At 43.1% G+C, this 20,087-nt stretch overlaps 1 protein-coding gene across 1 annotated transcript in view; it reads right to left on the bottom strand.

The window, feature by feature from the left end:
• Positions 1–20,087, bottom strand: part of ADAMTS18 (ADAM metallopeptidase with thrombospondin type 1 motif 18) — a 209,733-nt gene that overhangs the window by 84,084 nt on the left and 105,562 nt on the right. The window contains exons 5-11 of the mRNA XM_029610622.1: positions 12,454–12,653; positions 11,957–12,040; positions 11,449–11,608; positions 10,810–10,915; positions 7,216–7,353; positions 5,986–6,139; positions 1,027–1,122 (exon numbers count right to left, since the gene is read on the bottom strand). Coding sequence (XP_029466482.1) covers positions 1,027–1,122; positions 5,986–6,139; positions 7,216–7,353; positions 10,810–10,915; positions 11,449–11,608; positions 11,957–12,040; positions 12,454–12,653 — 938 coding nt within the window. The remainder of the gene's footprint in view (positions 1–1,026; positions 1,123–5,985; positions 6,140–7,215; positions 7,354–10,809; positions 10,916–11,448; positions 11,609–11,956; positions 12,041–12,453; positions 12,654–20,087) is intronic.

Below are 20,087 nucleotides of genomic sequence, written 5' to 3'. Positions count from 1 at the left end.
TGATTGCTTTTTAAACCCCTTTACCCAGTGGATCTGTTTGGGCCTCATCACTGTTTTCTGTGGCCTGTCATTAGTGTGAGAGGGATATAGTTTTCTTCAAATTCTTGCCATATGTTTAATCTTGCATTTTTCATTCCTATCATCCCCTTACAGGGTACATTTGACATTTTTCTCTTACCATAAAATGATATAATGAACATTTTTAGTGTGCTCTTTCAATTTACTGGGACTATCCTTTTTACTATAGATGAGATGTCACTTAAAGTGATGGCTAGTGGTTTGCTTGGTCTTACTGTCTGGGTCTGATTTTACAAATGCACTTCATCTCATTTTAATGTATTCCTTAAAAAAAAAACCCAGCAGAATTCTGTGTAAAACTCCTTCTGCTGTCACTTTTTGTAGATTATCAGTTTGGACAGGACATGATTTAATATAAAGGTTCCATTCATCGGTGCGATCTATACCTGTTCCATATCAGTTAAGTCATTATTTTCTATCTAGGCTGTAACTAGAACAGGTTCTAGCAGTGGGCTGAAGAATTAAGCCTTCCAAGGTACTTATGGAAGGAATGAAGATATGCTGGTGGTATCTGAATAAGAGATAAAGGTAAATAAACAGATTTAGTACTAAAAAATATTGTGCTTTTAAAACCCTCTGTTATGATTTCATGTTTGAAGTATTGTGAATGTCATCCTTTATGGCATTTGGAGGCAATTTTCAAAGCTAGGCCTATTGATACAAAGTACATGGATACTTTTTTTTTCACTCACGTGTTTTGCACCAGTTATCAATGGGAAATTATGAGCCTAGGTTCCTTTTAGAATTGCCCCGAGAAACAAATAAACAAAAAGTACCCACATAAAGTCACACCTGCTTTATTCTCTGGGTTCTTTTCCCCTTGAAAATAATGCACAGAGTCTTGATATTGTAAACTATGTATGTTGTTTCCTTTCTCTGACCTTAACAGACATACACCCCACCCTACCCAATTTTTTCAAGCTCAGAAAATGCTTACAAGTAGCTTACCATGTTCGGTCCACAAATTGTCCCTTCTGCAGCGGGCATGAACTTTGTCTCACATCTGTGACCCACTCTGTGACACCAAAGAGATTTACATATATCCTAAAATTAGAAAAGAACATTATCAGGTAATCATCTTACAAGATTTAAACTGTAGTGCATATATTGGTCGATGGTTTATATTTCAGTTTATGGATGTCATCTCATGCAAACTCTAGAAGAACTGGTCAGTGGTTGTTCATCAGCGACCCAGAAGACAGAGCCATAGCCAGACAATTTGGCACCTATGACCAAGTGGAAAAACTGCACCCTCACCCATTACACAACATGTGACACCATGAGTTAAATGTTTGTACAGCAATGCCTAAGGCTGGTGCAAGGATATTAGGTGCCCTAGGCAAACCTTACAGCCTTGTATTTCCCTCACACCCCATCATGCCCTACCCACACATAATTAAAATTATAATAACAGATTTTACACGAAAAAGGATATTCAAAGTACAGTCTTCAGAGATAAAAAATATCACTTACAATATGCATATTATATATACATGCACTGCTGTGGTGCCAACCAGAAAACCCTGCAAAAAAGCAAAAAAGACACTTGATACCCATATAGTATTAGGCTTAGTGCAATGTGTCTTGTGCATGAACGTGGCCCTCAGAAAGCCACGAGAAAACAGAAGTACAATAGATTATACTTTCTATATCAAAACAGCTCTAACTGCCAGCACTCAAACAGCAAAAACCCTACCTATGAAAAGTCAATGCTATAAATATTACACCAGTCCCTAAAACACCAATACACCTCCTATTAGAAAAAACAGAAAAAGCCAAGCTGCTATAGCTAAGTACACAAACTATAAGAACATAATATGTTGTCATACCTGGTTAGAACAAGAGTCTAAGCCCAGCTTCCTGTTTCCAGCAAAGGCCAATCCAGGCCACAAGTATCTGGCAAATACCCAAACATTAAATAGATCCCAAGCTACTAATGCCAGTAATAAGCAGTGGCTAGTCATCAAATCACCTTGATTAATAGCAGTTTATGGACTTTTCCTACAGGAACTTGTCCAAACCCTTTTTTTTTTTAAACACAGCTAAGCTAACTGCCTTAACGACATCCTCTGGCAACAAATTCCAGAGCTTAATTGTGCATTGAGTGAAAAAGAATTTTCTCCAATTTATTTTAAATTTTCTACTTGCTAAATTCATAGAGTGCCTCCTAGTCCTGCTTTTATCTAAAAAGAGTAAACAATTATTCTTTTGATTTGCAGATGCCCTGAGATTGTCATGGATTAGCAAACAGAGAGGAAGAGGAGATGTAGTGCACAAACCTACCCCTCTCTCTCTCACACACACACACACACACGTTCACACTCTCACACACACACTCGTTTGCACTCTATCACACACACACACACACACACACACGCTCACTCTCAGACATGCATGCATGCATGTCTCACTCTCACACATTCACACACACACACATATTCATTCTCACATACACACACTCGTTCACTCTCTCTCACACACTTAGTAACATAGTAATGACAGCAGAAAAGAACTAAATGGTCCATCCAGCCTGCCCATCAAGTTCTAAATGTAGTAACTGCCACTCTATGAAGGCCACTCCAATATTTCTCTTAAAGGCAGTAACTGTCACTCCATGCAGTTATCCCCAAGCCTTATGATAAATCTTAAAAATTTCTGCTAGCAACATTTTTTAGTGGGTGATGAACTTTCTTGAAACTTCAGACAGTGCTGCTGGACGTGCTTTGCTTATGGACTTGGAAACAGAAGCAATCCTGTGCTTTTTCCCTTATGTCTGTCATAGCAGTCAGGGCCCTCTTAATTGTTGTCTGAATCCAATTCCCTTTTTCCCATCTGCCGTCGAAGCAGGGAGCGATGTTGCAGTTGTATTAAAGATACCAAACCTCAAAAATAGCACCCAATTCTTCTGGGGTATTTGGAAAAATGACAATCTAATATATAAACAAACCCCCAGTGTATTTTAATTTTTTTGCCAAATATCGAAAATAATTCTTTGCTCACAATCAAGTCTTAAATTTACATATTATTTAAAAGGTAAACCGCAAAGTGTCATGAGACCCTTGCACGTTACCCAATGATTCAACGACAAAAATTTTTAGAAAGGTAGAGGAAGGGTTTCATATATAGATTTCTCAGCCCAGCATAAGGTCTGTTAGATTTTCAAGTATAATCATCAACCAAACCTCCTCCACCTATGGGTTTTTTTAGAAATTCTGTGCAAACCCTAGTGAAAACTGCAACACAATTTTTTTTATCCCTTAAAACCAATTTTTCTTAAATATTATTTGTAAAATACTGAAGCCTCTTTCAATATGATTTCAAAGTCCCGACTTATCTGACGATGTTGATCTACCCGACGTAGCTACGTTTCTGGTTCGCGCCGGAACCTTTCTTCAGGGGATATGTTCTTTTTAGAATAGTCAGGTATACCGCGTTAGCTGAAAATCATCTGTCAAGGCCAAAGTTTTCCAGACGCCATACAGCGCTCTTTCTGTCAAGGCAAAAGTTTTCCGGACGCCATACAGCGCTCTTGCTCTCTGCAAACCTCTCACCAACGATCCAAGCAGTTGTATTAAAAGCATCAAAGCTTATTGGTTAAGGGTAGTAATCTCCATGGTTTCTGCTAAGGGTAGTAAATGCTGTGCCAAGCAAGTTACCCACCTGTAGGCTTATCTCATTTCCATTATCTAGCCTTTAGAGATCCGCAGTATTTATCCCATGCCCCTTTGAATTCTTTGACTGTTTTTGTCTTCACCACCTCCTCCGTAAGAGCATTCCAGGCATCTACCACGCTCTCCTTGAAGAGATATTTCCTGATGTTTGTTCTGAGTTGTCCCTCCTGGAGTTTCATTTCATGACCCCTAATTCTATTGTTTTCTTTCCAACAGAAAAGGTTTGAAGTTCATGCATCATTAAAACCTTTTAGGTATCTGAAGGTCTGTATCATCTCCCCTGCACCTCCTCTCTTGCAGGGTATACATATTCGGATCCTTCAGCCTCTCCTCATAGGTCTTCCAATACAGACCCCACACCATTTTGGTCACCCTTCTCTGGACTACTTCCACACTGACTCTATGCTTTTTGAGATACAGGCTCCAGAACTCCTGGTGAGGCCTCACCAGATACCTGTACAAGGGGATTATCATCTCCTATTTCTTACTAGTGATTCCTCTCTCTATGTAGCCCAGAATTCTTCTGGCTTTAGCTATCGCCTTGTCACATTGCTTTACCGCCTTCAGATCGCCAGACACTATTATTCCAAGATTCCTGTCTTGGTCCGTACATACTAGTCTTTCACCCCCCATCACATACAGCTCTTTTTGGATTACCACATCCCAGATACATTCACTTCTTAGCATTGAATCAGCTGGCAAATGTTTGAGCATTCTTCAAGCTTTCTTAAATCCCTTTTCATTCTCTATTCCTTCAAGCTTACGCACACCCAAGCTCACTTTCTCACACACACATACACACACGCGTTTGCTCACTCTCACATCCTCACTCATGCACACACTCCTTCTCACATTCACTTCCTCCCCCTCCGAAGCAGCAGCAGCAGACTCTTTCAATCCCCAGTCAAAAGAATTACTTTTTCTTTAGGGCATGGGGGGCTGACCCAGCTCTGACCTTGTGCATCTTCCTGCAGGGCAAGCCACAGCATCTCCTCCTCCTAAGACCCATGGGTCATACTATTGATTTCAGCAGGGCAGCAACACTCTTCCTCCTTTTAAGACCCCTCCTGCTTTGCTGCCGATTCCAGGGGGACCGCCCAACTCCTTTTCCTCCCAATGCCCTGCTGGCCAAATTACCAATTCTGGCAGGGCCTCAGATCCTTCCAGCCATGCTATACATTTCGGTGGGGACTCGCAACTCCCAATGGCAATAGCAGGTGACAGCACCAGCGGCGCTATGATGCCCTTCGGGTAGTGGGCCTATGACTGCGGCCATATTGGTCATAGGCACACTATGGCTCTGGCAGCAGTCTTTCTCCAGTCCCCACAGCCAATGGGATTACTTCTTCCTTGGGCTGCAAGGGCTGACCCAGCTCCAGCCTTGTTCTCCTTCCTGTGAGGCAGCCTGCACTGCCCTTCCTCCTCTTAAGGCCCCGCCAGCCATGCTGCAGATTCCAGTGTGATTGCACTGCTGCTCCTCCTTCTCCTAAGGCCCCACTGGCTATGCTGCCAATTCTGGCAAGGCTGCTCTGCTCCCAATGGCAGCAGGAGATGACAGCACCAGTTGCGCCATAGCATCCTTCGGGTAATGGCGCCTATGGCTATTGGCTAATGCACACTACAGCTCTGCCATAAGAAGATAAAGGCCGATGTACAAAGTTGTGTTGCCCATGACAAAGGAAGGTGCCAAAAAATGCCAAATAACACATGCTATGAAAATTTGCACTTGGTGTATGCCAATATTTCACACATCTTTTCCCTATATTATTTAGTGGTAAAGTCTATTCAAAACAGGTAATCAACTGTATAATTATGAAATACAGTCATTACCTATGTTCACATGGGTGAATGTTATGCATAGAAATGCATTTTTGTAGGAAACAACTACAATTCAGGGAAGTATATAGTTGTTTTTTGCAACAAAGTCCACAATTTCATGTGAAATATACTGCAAAGTCCATAAACAAATTTTCATAATATGCAAATAGCCTAGTATCATGAGAAAAATATCTTGTATAACTGAACCATTCCCACAGAGAGCTTTGTGGGATAGTACATCAGCCCCAAAGAGAGGAATCCCTCCAGATTTAAACAACCAAATCATGCTGTAAACCTAACACTTGATGAAATGGCTCAGTGACTCACTATATGGCTATCTTTATATTTCTGACAGATGTTGGTAAAATATCAATGTCCCATAGCAGATGTCTCTTAGCACAAAAGATTGTTACGATACCTTGGCAAAACTGAGGTTGCATAGTTTTGCCTTGGCTCCAAATTGCCATTTGCATTGCATATCTGCATCATAGGTCTGTCCTGGGAGCTTATCAGGGTATTTGTAATGTCCAGTTTGTTTAGGTTCATCAATTAGACAGGTAGCTTGATCTGTACTGTAATGACAATAAATATTAGGCTTCTGAAAATCTATACTGTGTGATTCATAGATATATTAATGAAAGAGAATACTGAGTAAATAAAATATGTTTTTATTAATACAGTGCTTCTTCCCATCAAGCAGCAGGACTAATTTCTATTCAATCCTCCCCCTACCTTTGTTGTATTATTTACGCCTGCCTCTGGACAGGCATAGGTTGCGCGCGCCGGCCGAGTGCCAGCACGCGATCCCCGGGCCCAACAGCAGTGGCGAGGCCTCTGGCCACGCCCCTGCCCCACCTCTCCCCACCATGCCACGCCCATTTTTTCAAGCCCCGGGCCATACGTGCGTCGCCGAGCCTATACAAAATAGGCTCGGCGCGCGCAGGGTTTTTTTTTTAAAGGGTTACACGCGTATATTACACGCGTAACCCTTTTACAATTCACCCCTTTATGTACAGTGAACAGGAATCAAGACATGACTTTGGAAGGAAAGAGATTTGGAGGAATTGTGAGGCCATACTGTTTTGTAGATTGGCTTGTGCCAACAGTGCCACCAGTGGGAGGTGACTGGTGACACAGTAAACAGGAACATCTGGCTAGACGAAGATGTCCTTATCTACAAACTACTATATTAGTATGCTAATACAGATGAGCCTTCCAACACATCTACAAAACTCAGCCTTTCAGAATGACATTAAAAATACCTGTGGAATTTGTTTGTTAACTTCATGTTTTTCTAATCCACACTGAAAGCACCAATCTTTTCCTTTTGTTTTGTTTCAGTGTCCTTGCACATGCTAAAACATTTTAGTGTGTAAGAAATGGATTTAGCTGGGACTAACTTGTTTAGTGCATGGTAAATGGTTTTAGCATGCGCCAACATAATCTAGCACGCTAAAATGCAGAAATTAAATGGAAAATAATGAGCAAAATAGTAAAAGAAAAACAAAAAACCACCTCAAGGTTTTCCTGTACACACTCCTCCCATTTAGATAGTAAATGGGATAGTAAATTTAGGGCTGCCTAAATTTCATACAGGGGTTCACTGGCCAAGTTTCCTTGGGGGGATTGTGTTGCAGTTGCAGCCTACCTGAGGAACTTGTTCAGATACTGCCTGCTGCAGGCAGACCAGGAGAACACTCCATTCTTGCCGGTTAGCGTCGGAGACATTATATTGCCTTCAGCCTTGCGACATGGATTGCCTTCTCCGTCGTGAATCATACCAAAACTTTAAAAGCAACAAACAAACAAAAGGAATCCAAATGACAGCAAACTACAGTAACAAGCCAAACAAAGCATTTAATGTCCTTTGCCTGTTAGATAAAATAAAAAAAAGGACTTTCCGTTCATTGCTAGGAACAGGCACGTTTCTTTCCCTTTCATAGAAAGCTTGACAACATGAATGCGTGTGATCTTCTCGACAGTGACTATGACAGTTACAACACTAAGATGTTTGAAATATATATCTGAAGAAGCAGGGTCATTATTGGGAGCACATTCATTAAATTTGTTAAGAAATATAAACTGAACTGTTGAAACAAGGAGAGAAATAATATTTATTAGACAAAGGTTTTCCAACTAAATCTAGAAGTACAGTAAAATAAAGCAGCTTAAGGTCTTTTTGCTTGAAGTCACTCACATCACAATGTCATAGACAAAAGACCATTCAGCTGAATTTTCAAAGCCTTATGTGCGTAAAAACCGGGGTTTACGAGCGTGGCTGGGCCTTGTGCGCGCATCTCGCATTTCATAACGGACCCGACCATGCACGTAAACCCCGGTATGTGCACAAGTGCTGGGCCTCTCCAAAGGGGCTGGCCAGGGGGGTGGAGTCTGGGTGGGGAGGGGCGGGATGGGACGGGACAGCAGCCATTAGCTGCTGTTCCGGGGAAGCGTGCACCGGCCGGAGATTACTGCTGCTCCAGAGGAGCGATATAAAATAAAATAAAATTTTTGGGAAAGTTAGGTTGGTTTAGGGGGTGGGGAAACGGAAGGAAAGTTAGGCAGGGGGGTAGGAAAGGTCCCTCCTAGTCCGCTCCTTAATTGGATCAGACTGGGAGGGAACTGGGGGAGGCCCAATTGCATCGCCGCACGTATTTAGTGAAAATTTGCTCCCCTGCGCACAATACCCACACATGTGTGCGCGGCCATCAGATTTTATAACCCGTTAGTGCGCACTGACCCCGAAAAATGAATTTTCCCGAAATTTTGGGAAAATTTGCTTTGTTTTTCGGGGTTGCCGAAATAGGACGAATTAGTCAATTTCATCTCTACTACAAACAGTTTTCTTGAGAGTTACATCTCCTCCATAACGGAAGATATCAAGCAATGGCACATTTCATAGACATTCACATGAATTGGGATAGGGAGCAAAGGGGATCTTGGCTGTGACTTGGACAACAAAGCTCAATCAAAGCCCCTTCAAGTGCTTTGTGCAGATCCGATGGGCTGCAGCCTGAGCCTATTAACCTGTCACTATGCTCCTACAAGTGTTCTCCACCATTAACATCCCAAAGGAATATTTCTGGGTTAACAACAAACTTATTTTGACAGCTTCCTACTGTTGGTGTCCTTTAAAGGCAGAGTCGCACTTTTGTGCACACACTTGTAGAGTCAGAGGGTAATTTTCAAAGCCAATTACCCAGGAACATGCAGATTTACTCAGATACACTGGCTGGCTGTAAATTTCACTTCCTCAATCCACAGTATATGTAGCTGGGTTTGGGGGAGAGGTGCTCCTAGCAGGGTCAAAAACTAATGCGTAGACTGAAGTTTTAAATGCACGCACGTCACTTTCCAGCAAAAGTTTGGCCTGCACAGAAAAGCAGGTGCAAAAGTCCATAGGTATTTTGTCTTTGAAATCTGGTGCAAAGCCTGTGGGTCAGAGATACCCAGGGACTTTGCACCAAGCAAGGCTATTTGAAAATTGTCTCTTTCAATGGCCTGACAAAAGAACTTGTACCTGTCTGGTTAATATAAATCACGACTTACAGCAGCACAAGAGTGACTACTGCAGAAACAGCGCAATTTCACGGCAATCTCATTTTACTCATCCACAAACACAGCCTACCATGTGAGACAGTCTATCACGTCTCCACAATCTAGCGAAGCAATAACATATTGGCATACTGCTGTGAAGCTCCTGTAAGGTAGCTGTGCAATGCTGATCTAAACATGCCAATTTCCAGTTCTGAAGAAACACATCCTATCATTTGCCTTTAGTCATTCACATGATGATATGTTTTAAATATGAATTTCCACCTAGTGGAGTGGTGTTTTTTTTTCTACTTCTGATAAGATCAGAAATTCACACTGTGAAAAATTGGCTGCCTCCAGGTATCCAGAGGCAATTATTGCCAAATTCCTTTGTCATAGGTCAAGCTATATTAGCAGGGCAAGCTTGGACAAATAAGTTCAGGAAAAGAAAATCTATTTGCTATTGCAAAGCAAAGCGATGTAGTCTTTCCAGGATTTAACATATGTTAATATTTGCTTTGGAAATCAGCTAAACATCCTTCCTGCCTCGACATAGATACCTGTAGATGAGAAATGTTGGTCTAAGGATAAAAGGGGTGCAACAGTACACGGAAAACGAAGAAAGAAATTCTAAGCCTAAGAGATATTAATGAAAGAGAACTGGATGGCACAATAGGCAGTAGGAAGGAGAAATGGTTCTTTCTTAGAAATGGATTTGAATGTGGCTCTGAGATTGCACAAAGCACACATGCACTCTGCTCCCTACCACACTGCCAATGCGTCTTTCCCTTAGCACTGCTCTGGGTAGAATAACTTTCTGTATCCCTTCAATACCCAGCTTCTGCTCAGGTTACAAAATGAGATGCCATGCAGTTCTAGTTGTGAGCCTGGTCATTTTGTAAGTATTCATAAAGTTTCAAAATCTTTGAGGAACAGCATTTGAGCTCCATGGACCAAGCATTTCCCCTGTTGATACAAAATGGGTGAAAAGCCTTTAGTGCTTCCAGCTTTCAATGAATAGTTATAAAGATTTTGATGGTAACTTTTAAACCAGCACGCGGGTGCGCATGTGAATGCATTTGTCGGCCCGTGCCAGGGACACGGCCATTTTATAACATACGTGCATATATACAAATGTATATATGCTTAAAATTGTGCTTACATGACTGTGCGTACAACATGCAAGCACAATTTTAAGCGGGCGCACACCTGTGCGCGCAAATCCTGCTTCTCACGCATAAGTGGGTGAATTTTAAAAGACACGTGTGCCATCATTGCCCATTTTCCCAGTTCACTCAGTTAAGGGATAGGACATTCCAAAGCCCCTAGTTTAACAGCCCTCCTTCCTCCCTGTTAGTCCCGACCCTTAAAACCCCACTGATCTGTAGTTTATTTTTTGTTTTATGACTTACAAGTCATCCATAGCAGAAGTAAAGTTACGCAGCCTCTGCATGAATCTATTTCTGCACAAAATTGAAGTAAAATTCCAGGAACACCCATGACCCGCCAAGCCACACCCACATCCTGCGCCTTTTTCAGAACTTTTCATTGGTGCGCATAGTGGAAGACACAAGTGTACGCAGGCGCCTTTTCAAATCTGTTCGGTGCATGCCGGCCTGAGATATTTGCCTATCTTCCAGTTTTGGCACGTGCCGGGCTTTTAAAATTCACCTTTATGGGAGTTAAAGATCCATGAGAAATTGCTTACTTGTGTCCTGACTCATGAGCAATAGTGAAAGCCAAACCAAGCCCTGTATCTTCATTGATGGTGCAACTGCGATATTTACTGCACATCCCGCTTATAGGGGCAAACCCTAAGGTAAAAATACAAACACAGGTAATCATTTAAAAAAAATGTAGTTAAGGAGGACACAAAGCTAGGAAGTACAATAGACAAATAAACATGCACTTAACATTGAATACATGTTAAATCTTGTAGCTTACTTTTACCTAAGAGAAATATAAAGGTAAATTACATTGGAGGAATTGGATGGCTCAGTAGATACTCAATGGTCACTATGAAATGAGTTGGTAGTCTTATTCCTGTTCCCAGTAGATAGGTAACCACATCACTTCTAATAATTAAAACAAAAACCCATCCATCTGGCAGTAAGTTTTGTCAGTCTTAGTACAGAGATCAACAGCTGAATGACCATATAAACCAAATTTCCCTCTTCCTACCCCCACCTCTGGAGGTGTTCCTTCCACATAAGAGTTGAGACACCATACAGAAGTGTGAGCTGTCATTTATCTCTTGGCAACAGCATGATTTAGTAGAAACACTAACCCTTTTCTCTGTTATGGAAAATGTCAGATAAGACCAATTTTCATCAGAATGTATTCTTACCTAAAGTGTCACATGGTTCATTTTTCCAGGCGCAGATATCCAAGCCTGTAAGCAAGATGGCATGGTCATGGCGTTTCCCATTTTTTCCGACAAAAGCAGACTGCCACTGACAAAAATTGTGCAACGACTGATCAGCGTGATGATTAATAATAAGCCCTGCCTATAAAAGTTAACGAAATTCCATGTTAGAACCAGTTTTAAGGCTTTTGAATTAATGCAAGACTGAATCTTTTCCTGAATAGCGAGAAGTAAGGCGAGATTCAAACTCTGGGAACCTTGTCCCACCAGAACCACTTGATAACAAATCATCAGACACTGATTCTCATTCTTCCTCATACTTCAGAATGGAAATCTAAAGCTGTTGTCACAAGAAAAACCTGTCACTGGTTTCCAGATAAGAGACTCAGAGGAAAATAAAATGACTAATAGATAAATATTTGTTAATAAAGTTCAACCTAATCTTATCTGAAGGCAACTAAAAAAAATACTTGTACAACTCTCCACTTACAGGTTCTTGCTCCAGAAGTAGAAGACTCACAACTATAATGTTTATATCCTTTCCAATGGTGCCGTCTTTAAAAAGACTGGAAACCTACATGAACATTAGGAAATAAAGTTAAAAAAATATCTGCAAACAACACTTACAAGGATCATTATTCTTATTACTGTGTCCATATGGTTTCATTGAAGCCAGGTACTTTAAGCGCTACATGTACAGAGTAGCAGTAATCAATTTATTAAGACCCATTACAGAAATCCCTCACCCAAACATCTCTCTTGAGTGATTACAAAGTTCATGAATCTAAACAAGGAGAAGACTTCCAGCTATACTAGAATAGTTGCCTGCTGGTCAATGCAGCTGCCATTTGTGTTGATAAATTAGAGTCACTATATGTCAATCACATTAGTTCAAACAACAAAACTTTGTGGAATTGCTGTCTCGCTTAACTAATTGCATCTGCCTGTTAATGTCTTCCGCCATGGTAGTACAACAGAATATTTTACCATATTCATAACTGTTAAAATGTATGTGGTTATGTTCTCCCTTCCATGTTTATCTATCATTCGCTTGTCTGCCACAACTAAGGTTTCAACATTTAGGCTGCCACTGTTCTGCGAGCTTGCAGTAGACCGTCTTAACCTTGCTGAACTCCCATATTCATCTGATCGGATGTAAATGTCCTTGGTAGGTGGCTTGGGTGTGTCTAAAGAAGAAACAGAACACACTTTTAGAAGGGGCTCACAATTATTATCATTATTACCACCAACCCATCTACTGTAGTTATTAGTGTGAAGACACCAAAATTTAAAATGGATCAATAAGGCTGTGTTCTGTACCTGATGTTAATCCCACTGATAAATATAAAGTTCCCAGGCTATGCTACATGTATTTCTTTAATGTTTAATGTTTTATTGTAGTTTCCACATGATAAGAAACCTTTACCATATACAATAGTATAATAAACATAGCCAATTAATTTCTTTATGAAATTCCTTCAATAGATATGTCCTGGCTTCAAACTTAAATTCACTGGAGATAATTTTCAAAAGAATTTACATGCTTAAAACTGTGTTGTATGCACATAAGTGGGCTTTAGAAAATTGCTATTTTTACGTGCATAACTCGTTTGAAAATTCACTCCATAAGGTTGAATAGGAAGAGCTCAAAGGAGGGAGAAGAAGGGTGGTGGGAGCATTGTTAAGCTGCACAAAATGGGGCCTGACTACCCACAATCTGGGGGCTCCTAAGGTAGCTAGAAAAGAGAGGCATGCATAACTATATTCTCAGAACGGAGCTCCTTCATGTTTAACAGCCACTGCTGTGCAGGCTGAGCCCTGCTGCTGCTCTGGACTGCGCATCACGCGGTGGTGACATTTCCATTGCATACCTGATCAGCTCTGATGGCACACTGGTTAGGAAGGCTCTTGTCTAGTATAACTTCTTGCTCTATCGTTAGAATTAATACATTTCTGGCTTTGTTCCAAAAGGTAGATTTTTTATTTTTTTTTTTACAATTCCAAATGCAATGCATGAAATTCCCTTTCCACACTTATCCATGCATGCAAAACCTGTTTTCTCTGTCCAGGCAATGGTACATGTTTTAAGATATTGACTTTTATTTCTTTGCACAATAAAAAGAAAAACCTTGCCATTTTTCCATGTTAAATACTATCAATCAGGAAAATGTATTCCTAATAACGATTTTACCACCAAGCTACTCCCATTATGACAGTCTGTAAACAAAGTGCCAATGGAACATTAAAATATAAGATATACTTTAAAAAAATGTATAGGTTTGCCTAGGCCATTTGTAGCATCTCTTGCAGATGTGAAGAAGGAGAAGGCCGTGGAAGGTAGAGGAACCTTCTAATTGTGTGCAGAATTAATACACAAGTTAGAATACAGGCTTTTTAGTAACAGATGTCTTACCAAAAGAAAATATTGATAAGACATTATTTATTATTTGTTATTGATCAGTTAGTATTTATCATGAAGCAAGAATATTGAAAACTATTGTTTTCTGATTATTATTAACTGTAAAATCATTGTAACTGCTATGGAAAAGCAAATTACTAGTTTCTTATCATTTTAGTTCAAGAAACATATTATACAAAGAACCATGGAATTGTAAAACATTCACCGCTGAATGTTACAAAATGTATAGCATTGTTTCTCAACTTGTTATTTGAAATCCCAAGTATATCAAGAACATTTCTCACTGGATCATGCTATAAAGCACAATTAGGAAAACTTAGAGCCAGATTTCAGTTTTAGGCCGAAGTATGGGCAAACAAAGAAAAAATGCAAAGGCCTTGCAAAATAGGTAACTACAGAATTTAATTTCCCTGTACGTAGCCAGATCATTCCAGATTCCTGGGTTTATTCATCCATGCCAGCAGATGGAGACAGAGAAAGTAAAACTGAGACTGCTTCAATTACACTGTTGCCACCTGCAGTTCCTCAGTATTTTTCTGTCTCCAGCAGATGGTGACTGATGCATAAACCTGCAGTTTGTTCAGTGTACCCAGTAATTTTTTTCTAACTTTTTAGTTGCTTTGAGCTTTCCTCTCAGGGTTCAGGGTTCCTCATGAGGGATCCCTACCCTGTTTGGATGAGGTGGATGGGCTGCATATCTGGTGGTCCAGATCCCTCCCCTTCACGAGTTCACTTAGGTAATGTTGCATCCGTCGGTCTGCCTCACCTCTCTTTTACCATTTTCCTCCTCCCTTGGAAGGATGAGTGCCTCCGCTGCTGTTTGCCGAAACCCTCGGCGTCTCCAAGCCAGCATGGGCATCCCCGTCCGCCATGCTTCTTCCTGAGGTCTCCTAGGGCACGTGTGCACATGCTGCCTATGTTTCTTGAATACGTCATGGCGGGAACCTCGGGGGCGGCCCCACTGCATGACATCAGTACCTCCGGGTATTTAAACCTCTGCACCGCTCCAATTCAACGAGTTAGCAAGGACTTCGGTTTTGCTACTCTGACCGCTTCTAAGCTGCTCGCTTGGATTCCTCACTACCCTTCGGGGTTTCTCGCTCCTACGGAAGCTCTGGGTACCCGGTCCTCGGGGGCCTCTTGCTTCTACTCGCTCTCCGGGGTTAATCTGCCTAACCTGAAGGACACCCGCTCCTCGGGGGTCCTGTCTGCTTTCTTTCAGGAATCCTCAGTGCTCCTAGGTACTCGCTCCTCGAGGGCCTATTCTGTTCAGGGTATCCTGTACCTCGGACCACGGGTCCCTCTCTTCATTCAACTACCTAAGGAAGTTATCAGCACTGCTACTCTGTAAGTATCTACGCTCCAGCTCTCCTCATTCCACCCTTCAGGTTCACAGCCTATCCCACACTGTGGAACACTACCGGACCTGTGCTACATCTGGGTGAGACCATCAACTACAGAAACTGTCTGAACTTACTACTGCACTGGGCAAGATTCAACTCATCAACAACAGTATAATAAAGCTTTCTTTCCTCAGTGTTTGCTTTCTAGAGTCTAGCCAATTGTTGTGGTTCCCCACGGGGCCCCTCCCCATGGGAGGAGTCATCGCCACTTCGACCAAGAGTTCACAATATGACACAAACCCTACAGATTGCTAACTCCATGGACTCGGGTCAGTTCGCAGCCTTGCAGGCCATCCCTGGCCTAGCCCAGTGGATCACTGAGCAACAAAAGTCTCTGGAAAGCCTGGCTTCTGCCTTCAATCAGTTACATGCACAACTGAATACTTCAGCAACTCCAGTGAAAGAATTGCTGTCTCCGGTGGTGACTGTCAAGACCACCATACCGTTATCCATGCCTACCCGCTTCACGAGTGAAGTAAGAATGTGTAGAGGGCTTGTTATCCAATGCAATATGCATGTTTCTTTGCAACCTACCCTCTTTCCCACAGAAGCTTCCAAGACTACTTATATCCTATCTCTATTTGAAGGAGGAGCCCTGGCTTGGGCTTCACCATTATGGGAACGTGAAGATCCTATCCTGAATGACCGATCAGGATTTCTGAAACTTTTCAAGTCTGTCTTTGATGACCCGGCTTCCCACACCATCACTGGATCCGCTCTGCTCAATCTCCAGCAAGGTAATAAGCCGCTAGCAGACTATGCAATCGAATTCAAGACTTTAGCATCCGAACTACACTGGGACACAGGATGTTTATGTGCTATCTTAATGGAGGTTCTCAACTCTCGTGTAAGGATGAACTGGTGGCTCACGATCTGCCTGATATCCTTGAATCGCTCATGGAACTGGCTGGGAGAATAGACTGCCGGATTCGAGACCAGACTCTCTCGCTCTCTCATTGAATGCAGGAAATACAATAGGTATGGCACTTATCGCAAAGTCTGAAAATGTTATTGCAATTTGTGCTAACTTAGCTCTTCGCATAGGGGTAGATTTTAAAAAAAAGCACGATTGCATACTTTTGTTGGCGCAGCAGGCGCAAACAAAAGTAAGCTGGATTTTATAACATACGCGCATAGCCGTGCGTATCTTATAAAATCCTGGATCGACACGCGCAAGGCTGCCGATTTTGGGCAGCCTGCGTGCGCCGAGCCGCACAGCCTCCCTCCATTCCCTCCGAGGCCGCTCCGAAATCGGAGCGGCCTCGGAGGGAACTTTCTTTCGCCCTCCCCTCACCTTCCCCTCCCTTCCCCTACCTAACCAACCCCCCCGGCCCTATCTAACCCCCCCCCCTTACCTTTGTCCCTAGATTTACGCCTGCTAGAAGCAGATGTAAATCTACGCGCGCCAGCGGACTGCTGGCGCACCGTCATCCGACCCGGGGGCTGGTCCGGAGGCCTGGACCACGCCCCCGGGCCGGCGCCATGCCCCCGGTCCCGCCCTCGAAATGCCGCGTCCCGCCCCCAAAACGCCGCATCATTCAGCCTTGCCCCGACACGCCCCCGACATGCCCCCTTCAAAAAACCCCGGGACCTACGCGCGTCCTGGAGCTCTGCGCACGCCGGCGGCCTATGCAAAATAGGCGCGCCGGCGCGCGAGGGCCCTGCTCGCGTAAATCCAGGCGGATTTACGCGAGCAGGGCTTTTAAAATCCGCCCGATAGGTAATTAGCGCAAAATATATATTAGCATAAAACAGGCCCCTTTTACTATCGCATGTGATATTTATCGCATTTTGATAAATCCCGGCCTCAGTGAGTAATCTAACTTTGTCAGTCTGTCTCATCTACAGCTCTGCTGCACTGGGAACCTGCAACAGGATCTCCCTATACTATCTCTGTGAGACGGGGTCTCCTCTGCTGAGGATCTCTGGACTGCTATCTCTGGATCACCTCACTACTGCCACCTCTGGTGGAACACATCAGCTGTATAATAAAAGACAAATCTCTGTGTTTGTGTGTCCCTAGTCTAGCCTAGTACTGTGGCTCCTCACAGGGTTCCTCTCTATGGGCATGCTCATCTCCACAGTACCCAAGAATCCACTTAAACACCTCAAAACCATAACAATCCTTGGGACCCAAATCTGCACAATGAGATGAGGCCGGTCCACTCTATCGTTCCTTTTATAAGGGGTTGTTTGACTCGTTTTTATGAGGAGTGGGTCAAGGTCACCCAGGATCAGTAGGTCCTCAGTGTAATAAGAGACAGTTATGCATTAGAATTTGCTCGTCCCATACTCAGCCTGTTTCTTGTCTCCCCCTGCAGTTTGTTGCAAAAGCGCCGGGTGGTGCAGGAGACACTTGCAGTTTGCAGTGCTTGGGACCGTGATCCTGGTGCCTCAGGATGAAATCAGAATGGGTCGATATTCCATTTACTTCATCATTCTGAAGAAGAAGGGAACTTATCGACCCATTCTGGACTTGAAGCGAGTGAATGCGGCGTTGAAGATTCCCCAATTTCACATGGAAACATTGCAGTCGGTGATAGCAGCCGTATGACCTCAGGAGTTCCTGGCATCTCTGGATTTGACGGAAGTGTACCTACACATTCCAATTTAGCGAGATCATCAACGCTACCTGTTTCATGTGCTTTCATTTGGGCTGGCTGACCTTTACCAAAGTCATTGTTGTCATGGCGGTGACTTTGTGGTGCCAGGGAGTCCTGGTCCATCCTTATCTCGACGATTGGCGCATATGGGCGAAGTTGGAGAACAGTTGTCACTCCACCATACAGACAATGCTTCGGACTCTGCAATCCCTAGACTGGGTGGTGAATTTAGCTAAGAGCCATTTAATCCCGTCCCAAAATCTGGAGTATTTGGGGGCGCATTTTGACACAAGTCAGGGCAAGATCTTTCTGATGGAGGAGAGAGTGTACAAAATCAGGTTCAGCACTTGTCAAAGTTGCGCATACCCAGAACTTGGGACTTCTTGCAGGTTTTCGGTTCGATTACTTCCATGCTGGCCCTGGTACCATGGGTCTTTGCTCATATGCTACCACTACAAAAAGAGCTCTCCTAGCTCAATGGAGTCCATTATCGGAGGAGTTTCATCAACCTGTATCTCTCACTCCTCCTGCCAGGGTCAGTCTGTCTTGGTAGCTTCAGACACCCAACCTGGTGCAGGGGATCACATTGGAGGTTCTATATTGGGTCATATTTACTACAGATGTCAGTATTTCTGGATGGGGAGCAGTATGCCAGAGACAAGCGGCCCAGGGCACCTGGTCAGTAGAGGAGGCTTTTTGGTCTATCGATCGCTTGGAGACCAGGGTGGTACAGTTAGCTTTACTTGCCTTTCATCCTATGGTTCAAGGACATTCGGTACAAGTTCTATCGGACAATGCAATGGCCATAGCCTACATCAACCGACAGGGCAGCACTAGGAGTCATTCAGTAGCACAGGAGACTCATGAACTGATCCTTTGGGTGGAACTGCATCTGGTTCAGATAGCAGCATTTCATAATGCAGGAGTCAAAACTGTCCAAGCAGATTTTCTCATTCGCAGTCTTCTCGATCCGGAAGAATTGGAATAGTCGGACATAGCAATGCGGCTCACTTGCAGGAAAATGGGTTGTCCTCATATCGATCTGATGGCAACTCAGCACAATGCGAAGGCGCCTTATTTTTTCAGCAGACGGAGGGAGTATGGGGCCAAGGGCGTACATAAGAACATAAGAAATTGCCATGCTGGGTCAGACCAAGGGTCCATCAAGCCCAGCATCCTGTTTCCAACAGAGGCCAAACCAGGCCACAAGAACCTGGCAATTACCTAAACACTAAGAAGATCCCATGCTACTGATGCAATTAATAGCAGTGGCTATTCCCTAAGTAAACATGATTAATAGCCATTAATGGACTTCTCCTCCAAGAACTTATCCAAACCTTTTTTGAACTCAGCTACACTAACTGCACTAACCACATCCTCTGGCAACAAATTCCAGAGCTTTATTGTGCGTTGAGTGAAAAAGAATTTTCTCCGATTAGTCTTAAATGTGCTACTTGCTAACTTCATGGAATGCCTCCTAGTCCTATTATTCAAAAGTGTAGATAACTGATTCACATCTACTCATTCAAGACCTCTCATGATCTTAAAGACCTCTATCATATCCCCCCTCAGCCGTCTCTTCTCAAAGCTGAACAGCCCTAACCTCTTCAGCCTTTCCTTATAGGGGAACTGTTCCATCCCTTTCATCATTTTGATTGCCCTTCTCTGTACCTTCTCCATCGCAACTATATCTTTTTTGAGATGCGGCGACCAGAATTGTACACAGTATTCAAGGTGCGGCCTCACCATGGAGCGATATAGAGGCATTATGACATTATGCTTTTTATTAACCATTCCCTTCCTAATAATTCCTAACATTCTGTTTGCTTTTTTGACTGCTGCAGCACACTGAGCCGACGATTTTAAAGTATTATCCACTATGATGCCTAATTTTTTTTCCTGGGTGGTAGCTCCTAATATGGAACCTAACAGCGTGTAACTACAGCAAGGGTAGATGCTTTAGTGTTACCTTGGCCTCGGTGAGTTCTTCTGTATGTTTTCCCCCCATGGCCTCTGGTAGGCAAGGTCTTGTGGCAGATAGAGAGGCATCTGGGGGAGGTAGTACTGGTGGCGCCAGAGTGGCGTCGCCAGCCATGGTTTGCAGATTTGGTCAACCTAGCGATCAAGGAACCTTTGCGATGTCACCTCCCTCATCTTCTATGACAGGGCTCCATATTTTCCAACCAGGCAGATCAC

Source organism: Rhinatrema bivittatum, chromosome 7, assembly GCF_901001135.1.
Source record: "Rhinatrema bivittatum chromosome 7, aRhiBiv1.1, whole genome shotgun sequence".
Taxonomy (NCBI): Eukaryota; Metazoa; Chordata; class Amphibia; order Gymnophiona; family Rhinatrematidae; genus Rhinatrema; species Rhinatrema bivittatum.
This window is presented reverse-complemented; position numbering and strand designations above follow the sequence as displayed.